Source organism: Stegostoma tigrinum, chromosome 2 (genome assembly GCF_030684315.1).
Source record: "Stegostoma tigrinum isolate sSteTig4 chromosome 2, sSteTig4.hap1, whole genome shotgun sequence".
Classification (NCBI taxonomy): domain Eukaryota; kingdom Metazoa; phylum Chordata; class Chondrichthyes; order Orectolobiformes; family Stegostomatidae; genus Stegostoma; species Stegostoma tigrinum.
This window is the reverse complement of record NC_081355.1, coordinates 107978014-108000419: the sequence shown is the minus strand read 5'-3', so window position 1 is coordinate 108000419 and position 22406 is coordinate 107978014. Positions and strand designations below refer to the sequence as shown.

The window sequence follows — 22406 nt, the reverse complement described above, 5'->3', positions numbered from 1 at the left end:
CTCTCACCCATCCCTTCCTCCCACCCCCAGCCGCACCCCCAGCTACCTACTAACCTCATCCCACCTCCTTGACCTGTCCGTCTTCCCTGGACTGACCTATCCCCTCCCTACCTCCCCACCTACACCCTCTCCACCTATCTTCTTTGCTCTCCATCTTCGGTCCGCCTCCCCCTCTCTCCCTATTTATTCCAGTTCCCTCCCCCCATCCCCCTCTCTGATGAAGGGTCTAGGCCCGAAACGTCAGCTTTTGTGCTCCTGAGATGCTGCTTGGCCTGCTGTGTTCATCCAGCCTCACATTTTATTATCTTGGATCTAGAATTGGCTGAGTGGCAGGATTCAGAGGGTTGTGTTTGTGTTTGAAAGCCTGTGTCCTCAGGGAAGAGTGTTGGGGCACTTGCTGTTTCTGGTATATATAAATAATTTAGACCTGAAAGTAGAACGGTTGATCAGTAAGTGCACAGAGTGATGAGGTGGTCAAAAGTGAGGAGGACAGCTATAGATAAGAGGAGGGTATAGATGGGTGGGCCAGATAGGCTGCAAATGGAATTCAAATGATTTAAGCATGAGGAGATGCTCTTGGGCAGGACAAACAAGAAAAGGGAATACATTTGCATGTTTAGGTCCTTAGACGCACCAATGACTAGAGGGACCTTGTTGTATTTGTCCGCCCCCTAAGGTATTAGGGCAGGTAGATAATGTCGTTAAGAAGGAATACCTGCCCTTATTAGCCAAAGCAAAGAGTTTAAGTGCAGGAAATTGCGCTGGAATTGTATAAAGTGTTGCTTAGACTACAGCAAGAGTATTGTGTGCAATTCTGGAATCCATACTGTGGGAGGGATGTGATTGTACCGGAGAAGGTGTAGAGAAGATTTACCATGCTGTTGCCTGGGATGGGGAGTTTTCTGAAGAGAGATTGGATAGACTGAAGTTGTTTTCCTTGGAGCAGATGGGATTGAGAGGGACATGTTTGAGAAGTATAAATGTAATAGGTGCATAGATAATGTAGACAAGAAGAAACATTTCCCTTTAGTGAGGGAACATGGGCACAGATTTAAGATAAGGGGCAGGAAATTTGAGGGGATGTGTGGAAGAAGCTTTTCACCCAGAGATTGGTAGGAATCTGGAACTCACTGCCTGTAAAGATGGTAGAGGCAGAAATCCTCATGATGTTTCAGTATTTAGAAGCGCTCGAGCAATGCTAATGCAAACAAGGTCACAGGCCAGTTATTGGAAAATGAGATTAGAAAGTTAGGTCCTTGATTTTGACCAGCACAGACTCAATGGGCTGAACGGTCTTTTTCTGTGCTGTAGACCTCCATGACTCTGCCTGTCCACAAGTCAGAGTGTTACCAAGGCACAGATAACACACATTACAATTTCTTGAGTACACTGAGGTTAAGCTGCAAATGATGGGAGATATGTATTCCTAATATGATACCTTCGTATAATGCAACTACTTATATTTGGGTAGACAAGACATCACTTCTGACATAAAGTTCTGGGTGGGATTGAGTAGCTGGAAACCATTGGGAAGCCTGGCCATCCACTCTTCCTTCACTGCCACACAGATTATGCACAGATTTTGATAGAATGGCAGAGGAAAATCATTCAGATACTTCACTTGTGAAGGCATAATCTGTGTGGTTGGCTTTTCTCACATTAGTATATGTAAATTTGTTGCCAAATTCTGAATGAACATTACCTACAAGTTTGTTGACAACATCACCATACTGGGAGGGATAAGTGACAATGACAAGTCAAAATACAGAAGGGAGATAGAAGACTCACTGACATGATGCAATTAAAGCAATCTGACTCTTGACATCGACAAAACAAAAGAACTGATCACTGACTTCAGAAAGAAAGGAGGAGAACACACCCCCAACTACATCAACAGAACTGAGGTTGGGAGAGAGAAGAGTATCAGGTTCCTTGGAGTGATGATAACCGATGACCTGTCCTGAACTTCTCATGTAAATGTAAAGAAAGGCACAACAACACCTCTCCCTCTTCAGGTGGCTCAGGAAATTTGACATATCCATCAGGTCCGTCACCAACTTCTACAGATGCACCATTGAAAACATACTGTCTGAATGCATAACAGCCTGGTATGGCAACTGCCGTGCCCAGGACCATAAGAAACCACAGAAGGTGATGTGCACAGTCCAGACCATCATGAAAGCCAACCTTTCAACCACAAATTCAATTTACACACTCACTGCCATGGAAAGGCAGCCAACATTATCAAAGACACACCACATCCTGGTAATGACCTTTTACAACCTCTTCCATCAGGCAGAAGTTAAAGAAACCTAAACACACTCATGAGTAAGTTCAGGAACAAGTTTTTTCTTGTCATTGTCAGACTCTTGAACGGACTCTTGCCTCAAATAATGTAACTGGCAATGTAACTTGTATGTCTCTAAGTCTTTGGAATCTGTAAATCCTTTGTTTGCTGTAATCTGCCCGTACCGCTCGTAAACAAAGCTTTTTACTGTATTTCGATACATGTGACAATAAATTAATACATCACTTTTAAATATCTTATAATAATCCTGTGTTATTTCTTGGGTAACATTGTGTACTTTTCACTGTACTCCTATAATTCTGTACTTGAGTACATGTGACAATAACGGTTAAAAAATATGTCTGCATTTTCCAATTTAATTTGCCATTTTTTTAGTGTGAATTGAAAACGTTTAGAGATATTTGTAATAATGAATAAATGATGTCAATAGTAACTACAGACTCCACTTTATTGATTTTAGCAGTTCCCAAACAAGTTTAGGTGTGGAGTTTGTCGCTCACCTACATGTAGACTGATGCTTTCAGGTTAGGTTTCTTGTTTCTTCTTTTCTCTATCACTTCTAAATACCTATTAAACTTGGAAAAGGCTGGCAATGGCTTGAAATGTTTTTTGAGCCTTTCAGAAATGTTCCACTTGGTTTCGTCTCCATCCCTTTATATTTCACTTGATGCAATTTTCCTCTCCAGCCACTAATTTACTTTGTGCAGTTATCCTAATCTGTATCTGGAGTTCTGTATGATTATGAAATTTGATGACTTTATTAGATTGGGCACAGATAACACATATGTATTCATGTCAGTGCAAAACCGGTTTATAACTATTCTGGTATAAAAATCAATCAGTTTGGAAATATATATCTTAAACTATCATTACAGTCACTAAATTGTTGAATGTAAGCTGCAGAAATTGCTTAAAAGTTGCAAATCTTTTTTCTAAAATTGATTCACGTTTCCTGAAATAAATGTTCAAATAATGCTGGGGTCAATGCACATTGGCAGAGAGTAGGTGATATTTTATTGAACATTTTATTTAATAATGCTGTAGAGTTTGTGAAATGAGTGAACTCTATTTTTCCCATGCTACTATCTTTCATTTGCTGCAAACAAAATTCATGCAAAAAATATAACGTATGTACTGATATATCTCTTCCTTCCTTCCCCCCTTTGTCAAAATCCATTTTAGGTGGACTGCTGTACATAGAAAAGCAAATCAGCAATCATCACAGTAGTCTGAGCAATGTACATTTTTGTCATAATTTAGTGGGCTCCAGAGAATCATACAATACAGGCCAATCAAGTCTATATTGCTAAAAATAAGCCAATACCTACATTGGTCCCGCTTTCCTGTCCTAAGTCCATAGCCTTGAATGTTATAACACTTCAAGTGCTCATCCAAGTACTTTTTAGAGGTTGTGAAGTTTCCTGTCTCAACTGCCCTCTCAAGTAGTGCATTCCAGAACCTTTACCACCCTCTGGGAGAGAAAGCTTTCCTCAAGTTCCCTCTAAACCTCCTGCCTTCCACTTTAAAATTATACATCTTTGTTACTAAGGGCAACAGTTGCTTTCTATCCACCTTATCCAACAATCTGATACACCTCTATCACATCCCTCCAATCCTCTTTGCTTCAAAGAAGACAACCCAATCTTATCTAACCTCTCTCCATAGCTGAAATGTTCCATCCTAGAAAACATTTTGATAAATCTCCTTTGCAATCACATCCTTCCTATACTGTAGTGACCAGAAATGCACACAGTATTCCAGAGCTGTGGCCTCATCAAAGTTCTGTACAGCTTGTTTATCAGTCACTCCAAATATTATAAGAGCAGGAAGGCCTTCCTAATCTTGTAATCTTTGCCATGATTGGTAAAGGCAAACATTCTGTATGCATTCTTAACTACCCTGTTAAGTTATCCTGTTGCCATCGTGGATTTGTGGACAAATACCCCAAGATCCCTCTGTTCATATGATCTCCTAGTGTTTTGCCATTCGAGTACTTTCTTGTCTTGTTCCTTTTTCTAATATGCATCACCTCACATTTATCAGAGTTAAATTCCATTTGCAACTGATTTTTCTATCTGACCAATCCATTTATATCTTCCTCTAACCTAACAGTTTCCCCTCAAGTGACAACCACCTGGCCAATCATTGCGACATTTGCAAACTCACTTATCATTCCTCCCACGTTCTCATCTACAATTTTAATGAATAACACTAATGAAAAGGGATCCAACCTGAGCCTTGTGTTATGCCATTACATACTGGGCTTCACTCACACAAACAGCCTTCTACAACCACCCTCCAACTCCTATCACTGCGCCAATTTTGGATTAAGCTTGTCAGGTTACCTGTATACATGAGCTTTTACCTTCTTTAACAGTTTCCTATGTGGGACCTTGTCAAAGGCCTTGCTGAAATCCACATAAACTACATCAACTGTCCTATGGTCATCCACACTCTTAGTTATCTCTCTGAAAAATTCCACCAGTATTATAACGCATGATCTCCCTCTGACAAAACCATGTTGAATATACCTAATCAAACTTTGCCACTTTAAATGGAGTATAGTATTCTTCTTCACTATTTTCTCCAATAGTTTCCGTACCACTGATGTTAGACTCCAGGGTCTAGAGCTCCCCTCTATCTGTACTAGGCCTTTTGTAAAGTGGAACCACATTATCTGTCTTTCAGTCCTCTGGCAGCTCTCCTGTGGCTGGAAATGATTGAAAAGTTTTGGTTCAGGGTTCATAGTGCTCAGCAAGATAATAAACCAGAATAATATTTCTGTTTCATGGCAAATAGTAAGAAAAGTGTGGCAGGCTGCAGATGCCACATATTTATTTTTCTCAGCAATTTTTACCCATCACTTAAAGATAAAAACATATAAAATAGGAGCAGAACTGAGTCATTCAGATTTTAAAGCCTGGTCCACCATTCAGTATGTTCATGGCTGATCATTAAACTCAATATGCTCTTTGCAACGTCTCCCCATGCCATTTGATTCCGTTAGCCCTGAGAGCAAATGTAACTTCTTGAATATACTCAATGTTTTGGCCTTAACTGCTGCCTGTGGCAAAGAATTCTTCAGCCTTGCAACTCTCTGTGTAAAAAAATTATTTGTCATTCTCAGTCCCAGATTACCAATACTGTATTCTTAGACTGTGACCCCTGGTTGTGGACTCTTTGATCAGGACAAACATCTTTGCCGTGTTTACTCTGTTTAGTCATGTTAGAATTTTATAGGTTGCTCTGAGATCATCCTCGTTCATCTAAACTCTAGCAAGTACAGTCTCAAACAATTTGGTCTCTCTTCATACGTCAGTCCAGCCATTCCAAGAATCTGTCTGGTAAATCTTTGTTGCACTCCCTCCATAGTCAAAACATCCATCCTCATAAGGAATCCAGAACTGTACACAATACTCAAGTTGTTAAGGGTGAGGATGAATTCAGCTAAGCGGAGAAGGCTGTCAGTGGAGGGGGACAGCTCGGGCCTTTAGGCCATCTGCATGGGGAATGCAAATGTATAGGGACTGGACACAATACCCAAAACCCACAAACCTGACTGCCCTGGTCAACTCATTGTCTCCACCTGCTCCTGCCCACCAAACTTATCTCCACTTATCTCAACTCCATTTTCTTCCCCTTGATCCAAGAACTCCTGGCCTATGTCCGTGACACCACCCAAGCCCTCCACCTCTAAAACTTCAGATTCCTCGGTCACCAAGACCTCATCTTCACCATGGACGTCCAGTCCCTATACACTTGCATACCCCATGCAGATGGCCTAAAGGTCCTCAGCTTCTTCCTGTCCCACAGGGCTGACCAGTTCCCCCTCCACTGACACCTTTATCCGCTTAGCTGAACTTGTCCTCACCCTGCACAACTTCTCCTTCAATTCTTCCCACTTCCTACAGACAAAGGGGATGGCCATGGGTACCCACATGGGCCCAAGCTATGCCTGCCTCTTTGTAGGTTACATGGAACAATCCCTCTTCCGCAGCTACACTGGCGCTAACCCCCGCCTCTTCCTCACTTACATTGATGAATATACCAGCGTCACCCCGTGCTCCCATGACAAGCTCGAGCAGTTCATCCACTTCACTAACACCTTCCACCCCAATCTTATGTGCACCTGGACCATTTCTGATACCTCTCTCTCCTTCCTGGACCTCTGTGTTTCCATCTCTGGCAACCACCTAGAAACTGATATCCATTTCAAGCCCACTGACTCCCACAGCTACCTAGAATACACATTTTCTCACCCACCTTCCTGCAAAAATGCCATCTCTTTTTCCCAATTCCTTTGCCTCCGCTGCATTTGCTGCCGAGATGAGGCATTCCACTCCTGGACATCCCAGAAGTCCTTGTTTATCAAGGATCGCAACTTTCCCTCCACAGTGGCCGAAAACACCCTCGACATTTTGCTCACATTTCCCGCAACTCACCCTTCACACCCTCTCCCCGCAACAACAACCAAAACAGAAACCCCCTCGTCCTCACATACCACCCCACCAACCTCTGGATCCAACGCATCTGGTACCTCTGTTATCTGCAATCTGACCCCACTACCAAAGACATTTTTCCCTCCCCATCCTTATCTGCCTTCGGGATGGACCACAGTCTTCGTGACTCCCTTGTCTGCTCCGCACTCCCCACCAGGCCTGCCATACCTGGCACTTTTCCCTGCAATGGCAGGAAGTGCTACACCTCCCCTACACCTCCCCCTCACCTCTATCCCAGACGACAAGAAGACCTTCCACATCAAGCAGATGTTAACCTGCACATCTGCTAATGTGGTATACTGTATCCACTGTTCCCGATGTGGCCACCTCTACATCGGGGAAACCAAGTGGAGGCTTGGAGACTGCTTTGTGGAACACCTATGCTCAGTTTGTGAAAAACGACTGCACCTCTCAGTCACGAACCATTTCAACTCCACCTCCCACTCCTTGGATGCCATGTCCATTCTGGGCCTCTTCCAGCCCCACAATGATGCCACCCGAAGGTTACAGGAACAGCATCTTATATTTCGCTTGGTAACCCTGCAGCCCAATGGTATCAATGTGGACTTCACAAGCTTCAAAATCTCCCCTCCCCTGACTGCATCCCAAAAACTGGCACAGCTTGTCCTTGCCTCCCTAACCTGTCCTTCCTCCCACCTATCCCCTCCTCCCACCTCAAGCCCCACCCCCACATCCTACCTAACAGCCTCATCCTGTCTCCTTGACTCATCCGTGCTCCCTGGACTGACTTATCTCCACCCTAACTCCCCATCTACACTCACCTTGACTGTTGCCATCCCCGTCTCTTTGACGTGTCTGTCTCCTCTCCAGTTATTTGCTCCTGTATCCATCTTCCATCTGCCTGCCCCCCCATTTATTTCAGAACCCCTTTCCCCTACCCCATTTCTGAAGAAGTGTCCAGACCCAAAACGTCAACTTTCCTGCTCCTCTGATGCTGCTTGGCCTGCTGTGTTCATCCAGCTCTACACCTTGTTATCTCACAATACTCCAGGTATGGTCAAACCAAGATCCTGTACAATTGCAGTGAAATATCTCTCCTCCTATAGTGAAACTTTCTTGCTGTGAAGACGAACATAACACTTAATGCTGCCTTCACTGTCTGCTGCACCTGCATGTTTACTTTAATAACTGGTGTACAAGGACACACTGATCTCATTGCACCTTCCCCTTTCCCAATCTGTTCCCATCAGATAATAACATTCCTGTCTGTTTTTTCTACCAATGTGAATAACCTCATATTTATCTACATTATACTTCATCTGCCATGCACTTATGCACACACTCAACTTGTCCAAATCACACTGAAGCATCTCTGCCTCCTCCTCACAATTCACCTTTCCTCACAGCTTTGTGTTAACTTCAAATTTGGAGATATTACATTTAGTTCACTCATTGAAATGATTAATATATATTGTGAAATAGCATTGGTCCACATACTGATCCTTGCAGTACTCCATTAGGCACTGGCTGCCACTTGGAAAATGACCCATTTATTCCTGCTGTTTGTTTCCTGTCTGCCAACCAGACTCATAGCATTGTATGTTGGAAATGCATATCACCATGCTCAGCTTGAAGGTTAATGCAACTTTTACAGGGGCCTAATTGTTTCCTTTTATATTAACTAATGGGCTGTATAGCAGTTGTTACCGGCCTAAATCTCTCTTTAAATTGGTTCCTGATGATGCTATAGACCTGGCTGTAAAAGTGGAAAATTTACCAGAATGTTCTGAAGCTTAAGCTATCACCTTGACCAGGAATCTCCTGGAAACAACTCCAAAGAATTTCCTGACCCATGCCTACCTCTAATATGGAACCAAAGGGAATGAAAAGCGCTGAAGTTAATTATGCAACAAAAGGAAAAAGGAAGAGCAAATTCTAGTCTAATTAAACCATGTGGACCACTATTTACCATTTCTACACAGATCACTTCCGTTAAAAAAATTCTGACCCATAGGTACTTAATTTTATTCATGTCACAACCATGCATATACAATTTTTATATTGGTTGCATTTTATACCACATGGGAGGTTGCAACAGATGATCTGCTTCCCCAAGAGATTTATTGAGGAATTGCTGCCATGCTATGATTGATGATTTTCTTAGTGCTGATCCAAACTGCAGCTTGATCCTGACTCTACTGCTTCAGTCTGCGACACAATCCTGAATAGATTTTTGGTCTGGCAATAAATCAGAAATTCTCCACTGGATACGGACTGATGCCGGAACAAAGTGGAGGCATGAGATATGGATTACGACCTGCACCTGCAGGAAGAAAATGATCAAGGAAACAGAATTCCTTTGTCAACCCGGCAAAAGAGTAACAGAGAGAGAGAGAGCGAGTTTCAACCAACTGAAGGGAAAGGTGCTGAAGGGGCAATTGTAGTTAGGAATTGGAGGTAAAGTGAAGGAATAAAGTGCTTCTTTGAACGGTGAGTATTGTATCTATTTCTGATTACTAAGATGCAAGTAAGTCTTCCGTGTGACAGAGGCAGTTGTGAGATGAACTAAAAGGCTAACTCTAGTGCCAAAGCTATGAGGAAAATAGAGAGAAACTGAACCATTTTGTTTTTTTTCAGAAGTTGTCTGAAAAGATGATTTTGTGGAAGCAGACAAGAGAAGGTATCAGAAGGTAAGTCTGGAAAGTTATCACAACTGGCGAGAATAGAGCAAGACCTAACCTTAAACTAGAGAAAAGTCTGTTATAAAGAACAAAGATACTTCGTCAGAACTAATTCTGTGAAGGGTTCTGAGGAATGGTCGCTGGACCCGAAACGTTAACTCTATTTTCTCTTTCATAGATGCTTTCAGACCTGCTGAGCTTTTCCAGCAACTTTATTTTTGTTCCTGATTTACAGCATCTGCAGTTCTTTTGGTTTTTATCTGTTATAAAGAAATTATATTTCACATAAAAGGTAGTAAATCAATTGAATATCTTCTGAATATCTTCAACCAAGAAAATCCCAGGGGGCACAGAGAGGTGAATGTTGTTGGTCAAAAAGTTTAGGATAGAATGTATCTCTAGTTGGGAATCATAAGGTGACTTAAAAGTAAAAGAGTATGATGGGTGAGTGGAAAGAATCAGCACCTATAATTGAGTCATCTCAGGCCAGTGAAACACAGGCTATTTCTAAACCTCAAGAAAAAAAATCATCAAAGATTGAAGGTGTAAAGACATAACCTGTTATTTCCCCTTCCTTGTTGCCATTATTAAATCCAAATAAACTCTCATATTGTTTTGCCTGTGACTGGCTACCTTTATATCCCGATCTTCTTGAATGTTACACAAACATAAACAAAAGAATCAGAATCTAGCACATGTTTGGCGTAAAATAGAAGCAAATATTGAATGAAACCAAGAAAATTTCTATACTAGATGGATTAAGGTTGGTAATTACTGGTGATTCTAAAATATAAGGAAGACTCTATGCCTGATCAACACATTATGTGAACAATGATAAATGTATTGTTATGTCAGTGGATAACATCTATACCTAGTTGTATACTGAAGACTAAAAACCTAAAGAACTACGGATGCTGTAAATCAGGAACAAAAACAAAGTAACTGGAAAAGCTCAGCAGGTCTGGCAGCATCTGTAAAGGAGAAAACAGAGTTAACATTTCGGGTTCAGTGATCCTTCCTCAGAACTAGTTCTGTGAAGGGTCACCGAACCCGAAATGTTAACTCTGTTTTCTCCTCCACAGATGTTGCCAGGCCTGCTGAGCTTTTCCAGCAACTTTGTTTTTGTGTACTGAAGACTGTTGAGGTGGAGATATAGATCTGGATGTTATAGTATATGAATCTTTCAAGACGCATGATAAGTTTCCCTTCAAGCCACTCACTATCTTAAGTGGGAAATATATCATCACTCTTTCACTGTTGCTGGATCAAAAATCTGGAACTCCCTCCAGAACAGCATTTGGGTGTACATACATCAAATTGGTGCAGCAATTTCAGAAGGCAGCTGTTGCACCTTCTCAAGGGCAATGAGGGTTGAACGATTAATGCTAGCTCAGCCAGTGACACGCAACTGTCATGAATTAATTTGAAAAACTGTCATGAGGCTGCTGCAAAAACAATGGAGGAGGAAGATGAGTTGTTGCAGTAATTAAATATAAAATATATTACAAATCCCATACAGGCTAGCAAGCTTTTGAAAGATATTTGAATCCCAGTTGACTGCCTGGAAGGATCAGATTTCAGGGTTTAAGTCTTTTCCTGTAATTATAAACTAAAACTAGCATTGCCAAACACAATACACAGGCAACATATGTTCTAAACTGTAGATAATATCCCCCATTTAGCCTTTAAACAGTCAAAAAAACTCTCTCTGCAGTTATGATAAGAACACATGAATAGAAGAAATACGAGCACAAAAAAGACCATATGACCCATAAAGCCTGTCTCATCATTTAATCTGATCATGTCTAACCTTGGGCTTGAACTTTGCCTTCAGGAATCTGATGTTGTGGTCAAAAAAAAGGACCACAATCCCACACTTCTGTGGGAATCAGTCACCAAGCAGTAAATAAGCCAATTAATGGTTAGTTGTGTGGTGACTCCCAAACTTGGGTACCTGAAGTGGAAGAACCGATGAAGACCCTCCTGTTGAGAGAGATCAGCAACATGCCGTTCAGGAAAGGGAGAGAGAAATTTGACCTTCACCTTTAAGAACTCTCTCTGCTCATTTAAAAGCTTAAGCTAAGAAAGAGCATTTGCAGCTGGACTTGTCATTCTTCTAAACTCCACCTTTTTAACTTTTGTTCATAAGACCATCCCACCATATCAGGGATCACCCAAGCGAAGCTTCTCTGAACTGTCTCCAATAATAATGTATTTTCTTAAATAAGGGGACCAAAACTGCTCAATACTCCAGATGTGCTCTCACCAGCAACTTGTACAGTTGTAGTAAGACTTCTCTACTCTTATACTTCAACCCCCTTGAAATAAGGGCCAATGTTCCATTGGCTTTCTGCCTTTCATGTATGAGCAGTTTTCTGTATATTTTCTCTATTTAAATAATGCTTTTCTTTCATTCTTCTTTCCAAGATGAGCAGAGATGAAAAGGAATTTTTTCTTTTAGCAGTTGAGTTTGTAAAATTTTTTCCCACAAACGCCTTTTGAGAATGGGTCATTAAGTGTATTCAAGGCTGAGAAATAGCAAATTTGTAATCAGGAAGGGAATCAAAGGCTATGGGGATAAGGCAGGAAAGTGGAGTTAGGGATTATCAGCTCAGGTACAATCTCATTGAATGGTGGAGCAGACCTGATTGGCTGAATGGTTTACTTCTGCTTCTATGACTTACGCCCTATAAGACCTAAGTCCTGTCTGGCCTGATGTGATGAGACCTTATGGGTTCCAGAGCCGATGTTGAAGTTTCCTAGAACAACTCCCTCGTGATTGTGTACCACTGTGCTGCTACCTCTGCTCGTTCTGAAATGCTGATAGGACAGGGCATAACCAGGAATGGTGACGGTGGTGAATGGGATATTGTCTGTAAGGTATAATTCCATGAGTGCTACTGTTTGGCTGGTGCTTGACTACTCTATGAAACAGCTCTCCCAATTTTGGCACTAACCCTAGATGTTATTAATGGGATAACAAGGTGTAGAGCTGGATGCTGCTACCTCTGCTCATTCTGAAATGCTGATAGGACAGGGCATAACCAGGAATGGTGATGGTGGTGAATGGGATATTGTCTGTAAGGTATAATTCCACGAGTGCTACTGTTTTGCTGTTGCTTGACTACTCTATGAAACAGCTCTCCCAATTTTGGCACTAACCCTAGATGCTATTAATGGGATAACAAGGTGTAGAGCTGGATGAACACAGCAGGCCAAGCAGCATCGGAGGGGCAGGAAAGCTGACATTTTGGGTCTAGACCATTCTTCAGAAATGGGGGAGGGGAGGGGGATCCTGAAATAAATAGGGAGAGAGCGGGAGGTGGATAGAAGATGGATAAAGGAGAGGAGACAGACAGGTCAAAGAGGCAGGGTTGGAGCCAGTAAAGGTGAATGTAGGTGGGGAGTTAGGGAGGGGATAGGTCAGTCCAGGGAGGATGGACAGGTCAAGGAGGCAGGATGAGGTTAGTGGATAGGAGATGAGGGTGGGGCTTGAAGTGGAAGGAATGGATAGGTGGGAGGAAGGACAGATTAGTGCTCCCACCTCAAGCCCCACCCCCATCTCCTACCTACCAGCCTCATCCCGCCTCCTTGACCTATCCGTTCTCCCTGGACTAACCTATCCCCTCCCTAACTCCCCACTTACATTCACTTTTACTGGCTCCAACCGTACCTCTTTGTCCTGTCTGTCTCCTCTTTAACTATCTTCTCCTTGATCCATTGTTGTCACCATTTCACATGCCTTAGTCAATGTCAGGTGGTCTGTTAGTTTCATTCCTTTCTTCTTTTTTCCTTCTAGCAGTTGATACAACCACATGGCTTGCTAGGCCATTTCAGAGAGTTGCCAAGAATCAACTACATTGTTGGGGTCTGAGTGGGTTGGACTTTATCAAATCTTTGTTCTAATCTTCAGCACTATTCAGTTCCCTTTAATGAATTTGTTGAAGAAAGGCAGATAATTTGAATGGATACAAGAATTTCAGAGTGCCTTTTGACAATTTAAAAGCTGTACTGACAACCATATAAGTTTTAAGGTGTCCCAAATTATGATAAGCCATTCAAACACACCCTGTTGATGCCAGGGACATTGGTGGGGGATTGTTTTACTACAGGCTGATGAAATGGGGATCAAACATCCTGTCAATTATTTTTTAACAAAAATCTGACCACATGTCAACAAAATGTGTTGGCTCTACGTCATTTTAAAATCTACATCACTAACAATGTGGAAGATACTGATATTTATACAGTTCACATTCCTTTGATTTTTTTTTGAAAATTGTGGGAACAAGAATTTGTAATTGTTTTTGTGGAGGTTAATTATCTAACCATATAATTTGAAAATCATTCATGTGCCTGGAAAAGGAGATGTTGTAGTGGATAATTTATTGAGAGCATTACTTATTTGAAAGAAGCTTGGTTCTGTGCTGCCCATAGACTTATTTAAGATATGATTGCTGTGTAAGTCATTGTATTTTTAATGTCAATATGATACCACTGTTAATACGACATAGAAATAGTGTTGAGAATTTATGTTGAGTAATAAAAGTGCCACTTAAAGATAAATGTTCATTCTTCTTCAGGGAAGTGTGATTTATTTACATTAATACAATTTGTTAGAATTTATATTTTGATCTAGTTTCACGTGACTTTTGGCTGTGTGTGTGAAGGGATTTAATAATTAACTTGTCAGTATTTCAGGAGCCATGACTTTAAGCCACTATATGTCAGATCAGTGACTGGGGTCCCCCTCAAGTGATAATGTGAATTTATATTGGGACAGTTTTATGATCAAAGAGAGCAAACATTGAAAGTCATTAGCTTGTATCTGATTTAGGAGAACCAAGAATTGATTTTTACTCAGGAAGAGCCTCGAGTTTGAACAGAGCTTTTTAGCAGTTCATAGAAGGCTTGGCTGGGTCAGATTAAGGACAGTTTCTCCTGGAGAAATGCATTCATTCAGAATAGTCATAAAATAGGTTATCTTGGTTGAAAGGGATTTGTTTAGAAATTCCAGACCAGAATATTAGAATCCCTACAGTGCAGATTAAGGCTATTTCATGCATCAAGTCTGCATCAATCCTCCAAAGAGAATTGCATCCAATCCTACCCCCCTCTTTATTCCCAAGACAATTTACCGTGATTAATTCACCTAACCTGAACATCCCTGGACAGTATAGGGTAATTTAGTATGGCCAATCCACCTAACCTGCCCATGTTTGCACTGTGGGAGGAAACTGGAGCGCTTGGTGGAAATCCACATAGATACGTGCAAACTCCACACAGCCATTCATCTAAGGCTGGAATTGAATGCAGGTCCCTGGCACTGTGACGCAGCAGTGCTAACCATTGTGCCTCCATGCCATCCAGAATTATTTAGTTAGAAACCTGAAAGAGTTACCTGAAGCTTGATTCTGCAAATAATCGAGAAAAAGGCTATCAAACTCACTAACGTTTGAGACCAGAAATTGAAACAAACAGTTAAGTTAAATCTACAGATGTGATAGAGAAGGGAACATTTCCTCTGGTATTTGAATACTGTAAAGACGTAATATTGGGATAGATGGAATTTTGTTTTGCCATGTGTTTCAAAATCTTTCAAATAGTTTTGTATGTAAATAACTTGGTTAGTTCTATTTTATCTTTTTTTCTGTGTAATAAGCTCCTATTTTATTTTGAAAACCAAACATGAGGCATCACACACTTACATTTCAGCAAAAGCCCATAGCTTTTGAAAATATATTTTAAAGAATACGATCTATCGAACCAGATTTCCATCTGGGATCTGACTTATCCAATGATAACATTATCTGGGATCATAACAGTTGGATAAATGTATAATTCTGTGTAAAACAATACAATAACAATACAATCAATACAGCATAGGATGTGTTGGCACCAATCCTGTGCCAATTCCTATTTCTTATTTAGAGCCACTACTTATTGCCCAGGCACAATGTCAATCGCTCTGTTTGCCTCGTGTTCATATGTCTATCAAGATACACCTTAAATGTTGCTAATGTGCCTGCTTCCACACCTCCACTGGCAGTGCATTCCAGGCACCCACCACCTTCTGTGTGAAAGGTTTTTCTCATACATCTCCCCTAAACTTTCCCTCTCTCACCTTGAATCTGTGCTGTCTTATGTTTGACTTTTCCACCTGGGATAGAGCCTGACTATCCAGAGGCTCCATCTCTCTAGTAAAAAAATCTGTGTTCATCCAAACTTCCATAACTAAAACTCTCCAGACCAGGCAACATCCTGGTAAACCTTCTCTCCACCCTCTATAAAACAAACATGACCTTCTGCTAATGTGGTGACCTGAATTTGATCTTTCAAAATATATCACCTTACATTTGTCCAGATTAAACTCCATCTGCCATTTCTTTCCTAAATCTGCCATCAGTCTATATCCTGCTGCACCCTTTGACAATCGTCCTCACTATCTGCAACTTTGCCAATTTTGGTGTCATCCACAAACTTACTAATCAGGCCACCTACATTTTCCTCCAGATCTTTTATATATATATATATATATATATATATTACAAACAACAAAGGCCTTCGAACACCACTAGTTACTGATCTCCATTCCGAAAAGCACCTTCCATTGCCACTCCCTGCCTTCCATGACCAAGCCAGTTTTGTACCTATTTAGCCAGCTCACCTTGGATCCCATGAGACTCTACCTTTTGCACCAGCCTGCCATGAGGTACCTTATGAACCCTTCTCTCATCAAATGTTCTTGTCACTTCCTTAAAAAATTTAATCAAGCTGCTGAGACATGACCTTCCCCATACAAACCCATGCTGCTTATCACGAACAAATCCATTCACTTCCAAATGTGAATAAACCCTGTCTGTCAGCTTCCCCACACTGACATCAGGCTCATCGGCTTGTAATTACCTGCATTATCTCTGTTTCCCTTTTAAACAAAGGAACAACATTGGCCATTCTCCGGTCCTCTGGAACCTTGCCCGAGTCCAAAGAGGATGCAAAGATATCTGTTATGGCCCCAGCTATTTCCTTCTTGCCTCCCACAGAATCCTGGGATAGATCCCATCTAGCCCTAGGGACTTATCTATCTTAATGTATTTCAAAACACCCAAAACTTACTCCTTGATTATGTTGACCTGCCAAAGAGTATTTGTATACCTTTCCCTCATCTCAACATGCCTCACTTCCCTCTCTTTGGTGAATACTGATGTGAGTATTCAGTAAGGATCTCACCCACTTCTTAGGTACCTCACATCACCTCTCTCCTTTATTCTTGAGTGGGCCTACTCTTTCCCTAACTACCTGCTTGCTGCTAGTATATGTATAAAATGCCTTTGGATTCTCTTCAGCCCTGCTGGCCAATGATGTTTCACAGCCCCTTTTAGCCTGCCTTACTCTGTGTTTGCACATTCAAGTGTTTCTTGGACATGGAAAACCTTTAGAAATACAAAACTTGTTCAGGTAACTCTCCTGCTACTACATAGAAACAGAATGCCAGTATACCATAAAAATCTGTGACAATGGAGAGCTGTTTCCAAATAATAACTCGACAATTCATTAAGCTCATCACATTGGTTGACGTCGCAATAAGTATGCTTGCATTATTGCACAGGATACAGACACATTGGTGAGAATCACAATAAAACATGTTTCTGAGTGTTAACATTTCAAAACATTTGTCTGCATTACATTTTCTACTGAGACAAATCTACATGGTTTATTCATAAAGCATCTGATGAATTATGCACTATTAATAAATAATAGGTTTAGTTTGATAGAATTTGTTATTTCTAAAGCGATCCTACAGAACAAAAAGCATTTGTCATACAATATATTAATTGCTAAGTTATCTTTTACATATGTCTGTAAATGAGAAGGGGATGAATTTATAACCTGCTCCTTTGTAAAATTTGTTTTGAAATTCCACCCTGCAAGAAAAGAAACAGAAGTTGGTTACAAAACCAGAAAAGGGAATAACACAAAAATATTTACTTTAGAATCGAATTGTGACCTATAGTTGGTCCTTTGCAGGGTGAGAAAATCATGAAAATGTTTTCATGTTACGCTTCTGCTATTTCTGATCATAGGTGCTGTTTCACTTTCTGACATCTTTCAAACTGATGTTGAAGGAGAAGGAAAGATGAAGGTGAAAATTTTCAAAAATACTCTTTTTTTGTTTATTACGATAACACAAAAGATTGTAGATCTTATTCTCTCATTTTAGTTGTATATTTTTGTATTGTTTCCATTGAGATCTGTGAACTTAGGTTTCGCTCAATGCAAGCTTCAGTGATGATATGGCTTAAGAGAAGAACATGCTTAACTCCTGGAGAGGTTCAAGTTAGATCTGAGGCCTCTCTTCACTCATAAGTAAGGTAACAAAGAGATACCAGGAACTATTTTTTAGATCCAAAATTAACTTACATAAGGAACTATCAATTAACTCTTTCTTTCAAGTGACTTTGCTGACTGATAAATTGTGAAAGCAAGTAAGTTGAGATAATGGAAATTTGCTGTTATCCGGAGGATTTTATGTTTGAGATTTGCTAAGTGTGGTACAGTGCAGAACATTAGATTCTGCTTTGGTATTATTCGTTTCAGTGCAATACAAAAAAAGTCAATGTCGTTAAAGTCTTACAGAAGGCAGTCTCTTGTGTTTTTGGGTACCGGAGGTCATATAGCCCAACATCTCCCAATATTTCATGATGAATCATCTGTCATTCCCATAATACTATCTGAAAATTTTAATTTGTGCAATGTAACTATATTCTATTTGGACTGATTGAATGAAATCTGTGACAAATTAATTAGGGCAGTCACCTTCACTATAACTTGTAATGTTGCTGCAGTTAGAGATAAGATTCTCTGTGATTAGTCTGAATAACTGAACACTGCTGTTTGTTGAAAGCTGAGAAATTTGTCCTTGGCATAAAATCAAAAATTCTCTCTTTCATTTTATACTTTCTCACCTCCTTTGTCTGAACGATGAGACATAGTATCAATTGCTAAAGTAAAGACTTCATTAATTTATCACATTTTTGATCATTGATATACTTATGACAGGGTATGTCTGCTGGTTCATTTTATGTTTCTACTGCCCAAGGGTAATGGCATCAAAATGAATGTAAGATCAGAAGTTATAGTATTCCCTGGAATTGTAGTGCTAGTCACTGTTCTCCAGCCCATTGCGATGCAGATTGTAAGGCAGTTCAGAGTTATTTAACAGTTTACTGCAGAGAACACATTTAATTGTAGCCAAACTGTCTTCTCAAATGCAACTGCCCTAGCTACAATAATGGTATCAGGATTAATACTGACAATTTTATTTACATAGTATGTCTATGAAATGAAAAATGTGTCAAAATATTTTATGGCACTTCAGAGACGTAATCAAGGACACACATAGGAACATTGAAATTAGGAATGGGAGTAGTCAATTCAGCCCTTTGAGCCTGCTTTGCCATTTAACATTATCATGGCTGATCTTATCCTGGTCCTATCTTCACTTTCTTGCCTGCTCCTCATAGGCCTTATTCCTGTTTTTCATCAGAAAGATATCTATTTCTTTCTTGAATTTACTGATTGACTCTACTTCCAATGCACTATGTGACAGTGAGTTCCACAGATTCACAGCCCTCTGAGAGAAGTAGTTTCTCCTCATCTCAGTTTTCAACCTACCTCATCTCACTGTATATCTACACCATCTTATTTGAGACTGTCCCACAACATGGGGAACATCTTTTCAACATTCACCTTATCAATTCCCTTTAGCATTTTATGTACCTCAAGCAGATACCCTCTCATTATTCTGAACTCTAGTGAGTATAAGCACAAGCTATTCAACTGCTCCTTGTACATCAGCCCTTTCATTTCTGGAATCAACCTTGAGAACCTCCTCTGAACTGCCTCCAGTGTTATCATATCATTCCTCAAGTAAGGAGACCAGAACTGAACACAATATCCCAGATGTGATCTCATCAACACCTTATACAATTGTGACAAAATTCCTTTACTTTTATAATCCAGCCCTTCTGCAATAAATACCAGGATTCCATTTTCCTTTTATATGCTGCACTTGCATACCCACTTTCTGCGATTCATGCACCCAGATCCCTCTGCACTGTCACATTCATTTAAATAATAATTTGCCCCTTTATTTTCAGCCAGAATGGACAACATTGCACTTATCCATATTTAACTCCATCTGTCAGGTTCTGGCCCAATCTCCAGCATATTAATATCTATCTGTAAATGCTATCTCCTCATCACTGCCTGCTTTCTCACCTATTTTAGTACGTTTCTGCTTGCAGATCATTTCTATAGAATGTAAATAGTTGAGGTCCAACAACTGAACCCTGTAGTACCCACTAGTTACAATTCGCCATCCAGAGAAGGACCCATTTATCCTGACCCTCTGTTTTCTATCAGTCAGCCAATCCTCTAGCCAAGCCAATAATCTAAACTTAAACCCCTGGGATCCAACCTTCCAGATCAGTCTTCTATGCAGCACTTTCTCAGTTGGAAGTCTAGGTATATCACATTCACCGGACCCCCATTATTTACTTTGCTGGTTGCATCCTCAAAGAACTCCAGCAAATTTGTCAAGCATGACTTGCCTTCGTGAAACCATGCTGACACTTTGTTTTTCCAAATGCTCAGTTATCTTCATTATAATTGACACCAGCAATGTTTTCTACTTTTAGTCTATCTCCTTTTTTGAATAAGGGTGTCATATTATCATGTTTCCAATCCACTGGTACCTTTCTAGAATTCAGGGTATTTTGGAAAATTATAACTAACGTATCCATTTTTTCTGCTACCACCTTCTTTAATATCCGTGGGTACAGGCCACCAGGCTCCTGGAGCTTATTTTCCTTTAATACCATCAGTTTACTTAATACCTTCTCCTTAGTTATGGTAATTTCACCAAGATTCTCTGGTAATTGCAGCTTTTCGGAGGACATTATTAACTTCCACTGTGAAAACAGAAACAGTGGATAGTACTGCTGCCTCACAGTGCCAGGAACCCAGGTTTGATTCCAACCTCCAACGACTGTCTGTGTGGAGTTTGTATGTTCTGCCTGGGTCCGCGTGGGTTTCCTCCAGGTGCTCCAGTTTTCTCCCACAGTCCAAAGATGTGCAGGTTAGGTGGATCGACCATGCTAAATTGCCCGCAGTGTTCAGGGATGTGTAGATTAAGTGAGTTATAGAGGGATGGATCTGGGTGGGATGCTTAGAGGGTCGGTGTGGAGTTGTTGAGCCAAAGGGCCTGTTTCCATGCTGTAAGGATCCAAAGGTTTTATGACAAAATATTAGTTTAGTGCCTCTGCCATTTCCAAGTTTCCCATTATTATCTTGCAATTTTCATCCTCTAAAGGGCCAATATTTACTTGCACTATTCTCTTCCATTTTACGTACTTATAGGAGCTTTTTTGTCAGTGCTTATATTTTCTACTAGTTTCCTTTGGAAGTTCAGTTTAGTTCTTTTGATTTTGTTTTTAGTAACACTTTGCTGACAATTAAAGTTCTCCCAATCCTGCAGACTGCCACCAAGTATGATATGCCCTAGTTTTTCCTTTTATGCTATCCCTGACTTCCTTGTTAAGCCATGGATGATTTTTTCACTTTTTTACAATTTCTGTTCCTCACAGGAATATACTTTAATTGAGAGATATTTAGTATCTCCAGAAGCATTTGCCAATGTTATTCAACTGCACTGCCCATTAATATTTTTGCCCAGTCAACTTGGACCAACTCCATCCTCAGCCCTCTATAATGACCTTTGCCAATGTGACTTTGTCTTTTTCCTTCAATCTGAATTAGAAACTTTAACATTGTGGTCACACCTTCCAAGAGGATCCTTAAATACAAGACTATTTATCAATTTTTCCTCATTACATAATACGAAATCTTAGGTAACTCGCTCTAAGACATGTTGCTTTAAGAAACAATCCCTCAAACACTCTATGAACCTTTCTTTGAGGCTACCTTTGCCAAATTGATTAATCCAATTAATTTGCACATTCCAATCACTGATAATTACCATTGTACTTTTCTCACAAGCCCTCATTATCTCCAGGTCTATGTTACGCCCTACTTTGGAACTACCAATCAGGGGCCTATGAATTACTCCTACCGTGGGGTTTCTTCCCTAGCTTTTTGTTTATATGCAGACTTAATCAACATTTTGGCCCCTAATTAGATTTGATTAGATTCCCTACAGTGTGGAAACAGGCCCTTTGGCCCAACAAGTTCACACCACCCCTTGGAGCATCCCACCCACACCCAACCCCTACAACCCACACACCCCTGAACACTACGGGACTGTGGGAGGAAACCAGAGCACCTGGAGGAAGCCCACGCAGACATGGGGAGAATGTGCGAACTCCACACAGACAGTTACCCTAATGCCAATATTATTTCTTAATACAACCTTGATATCATTCTTAATCAATAAATCAACTCCAACTCCTGCTCCTTCTTGTCTATACTTTTGGATCGTTGAGTACCCTTTGGACATTTAACTCCCATTCCTGATTTTCCTGTAACCATGCTTCAGTACTCCCCACCAGGTCTTATCCATTTGTCTCTGTGTCATCAGCTCAGAAACTTTATTCCAAATGCAGCGTACATTTAGGTGTAAGGCTTTTTTTAAAAAGTTCTACTGGTTTGTCTTTCTCTTTTAATATTATCTTTAATATTGTGCTTTCCATAATCTCCATCCTTATTTATTAATCCCTGATAACGCTGAGCCTGTCTTCTTTCATTTACTCCAACTCTGAACTCATATTTTGATCTTTTATGATTCATCCCCTTACCATTGTCATTATACTGGCCTTGCCTGTTTATCCTATTAGTCTCCACCTTCTATAAAATGAACAGGATGAAGGGTCTAGGCCCGAAACGTCAGCTTTTGTGCTCCTGAGATGCTGCTTGGCCTGCTGTGTTCATCCAGCCTCA

The 22406-nt window shown here is 40.6% G+C and overlaps 1 protein-coding gene and 1 long non-coding RNA gene across 5 annotated transcripts in view; one reads left to right on the top strand and one right to left on the bottom strand.

Moving 5' to 3' along the window:
• Positions 1–9054: 9054 nt before the first annotated feature.
• The window catches only part of LOC125465523 (uncharacterized), an 80812-nt gene continuing 67460 nt past the window's right edge, over positions 9055–22406 (top strand). The window contains exons 1-3 of the long non-coding RNA XR_009442784.1: positions 9055–9258; positions 9406–9458; positions 17534–17592. This is a non-coding gene — a long non-coding RNA (uncharacterized LOC125465523). The remainder of the gene's footprint in view (positions 9259–9405; positions 9459–17533; positions 17593–22406) is intronic.
• LOC125465496 (V-type proton ATPase 116 kDa subunit a 1-like) overlaps positions 15147–22406 on the bottom strand; it is a 129414-nt gene continuing 122154 nt past the window's right edge. For 3 of the 4 annotated variants that reach the window (XM_048559100.2, XM_048559134.2, XM_048559109.2), the window contains one exon: positions 15147–17374. In XM_048559100.2, coding sequence (XP_048415057.1) covers positions 17293–17374 — 82 coding nt within the window. In that variant the 3' untranslated portion in view covers positions 15147–17292. The remainder of the gene's footprint in view (positions 17375–22406) is intronic. The other variant, XM_048559118.2, reaches the window with a different exon arrangement.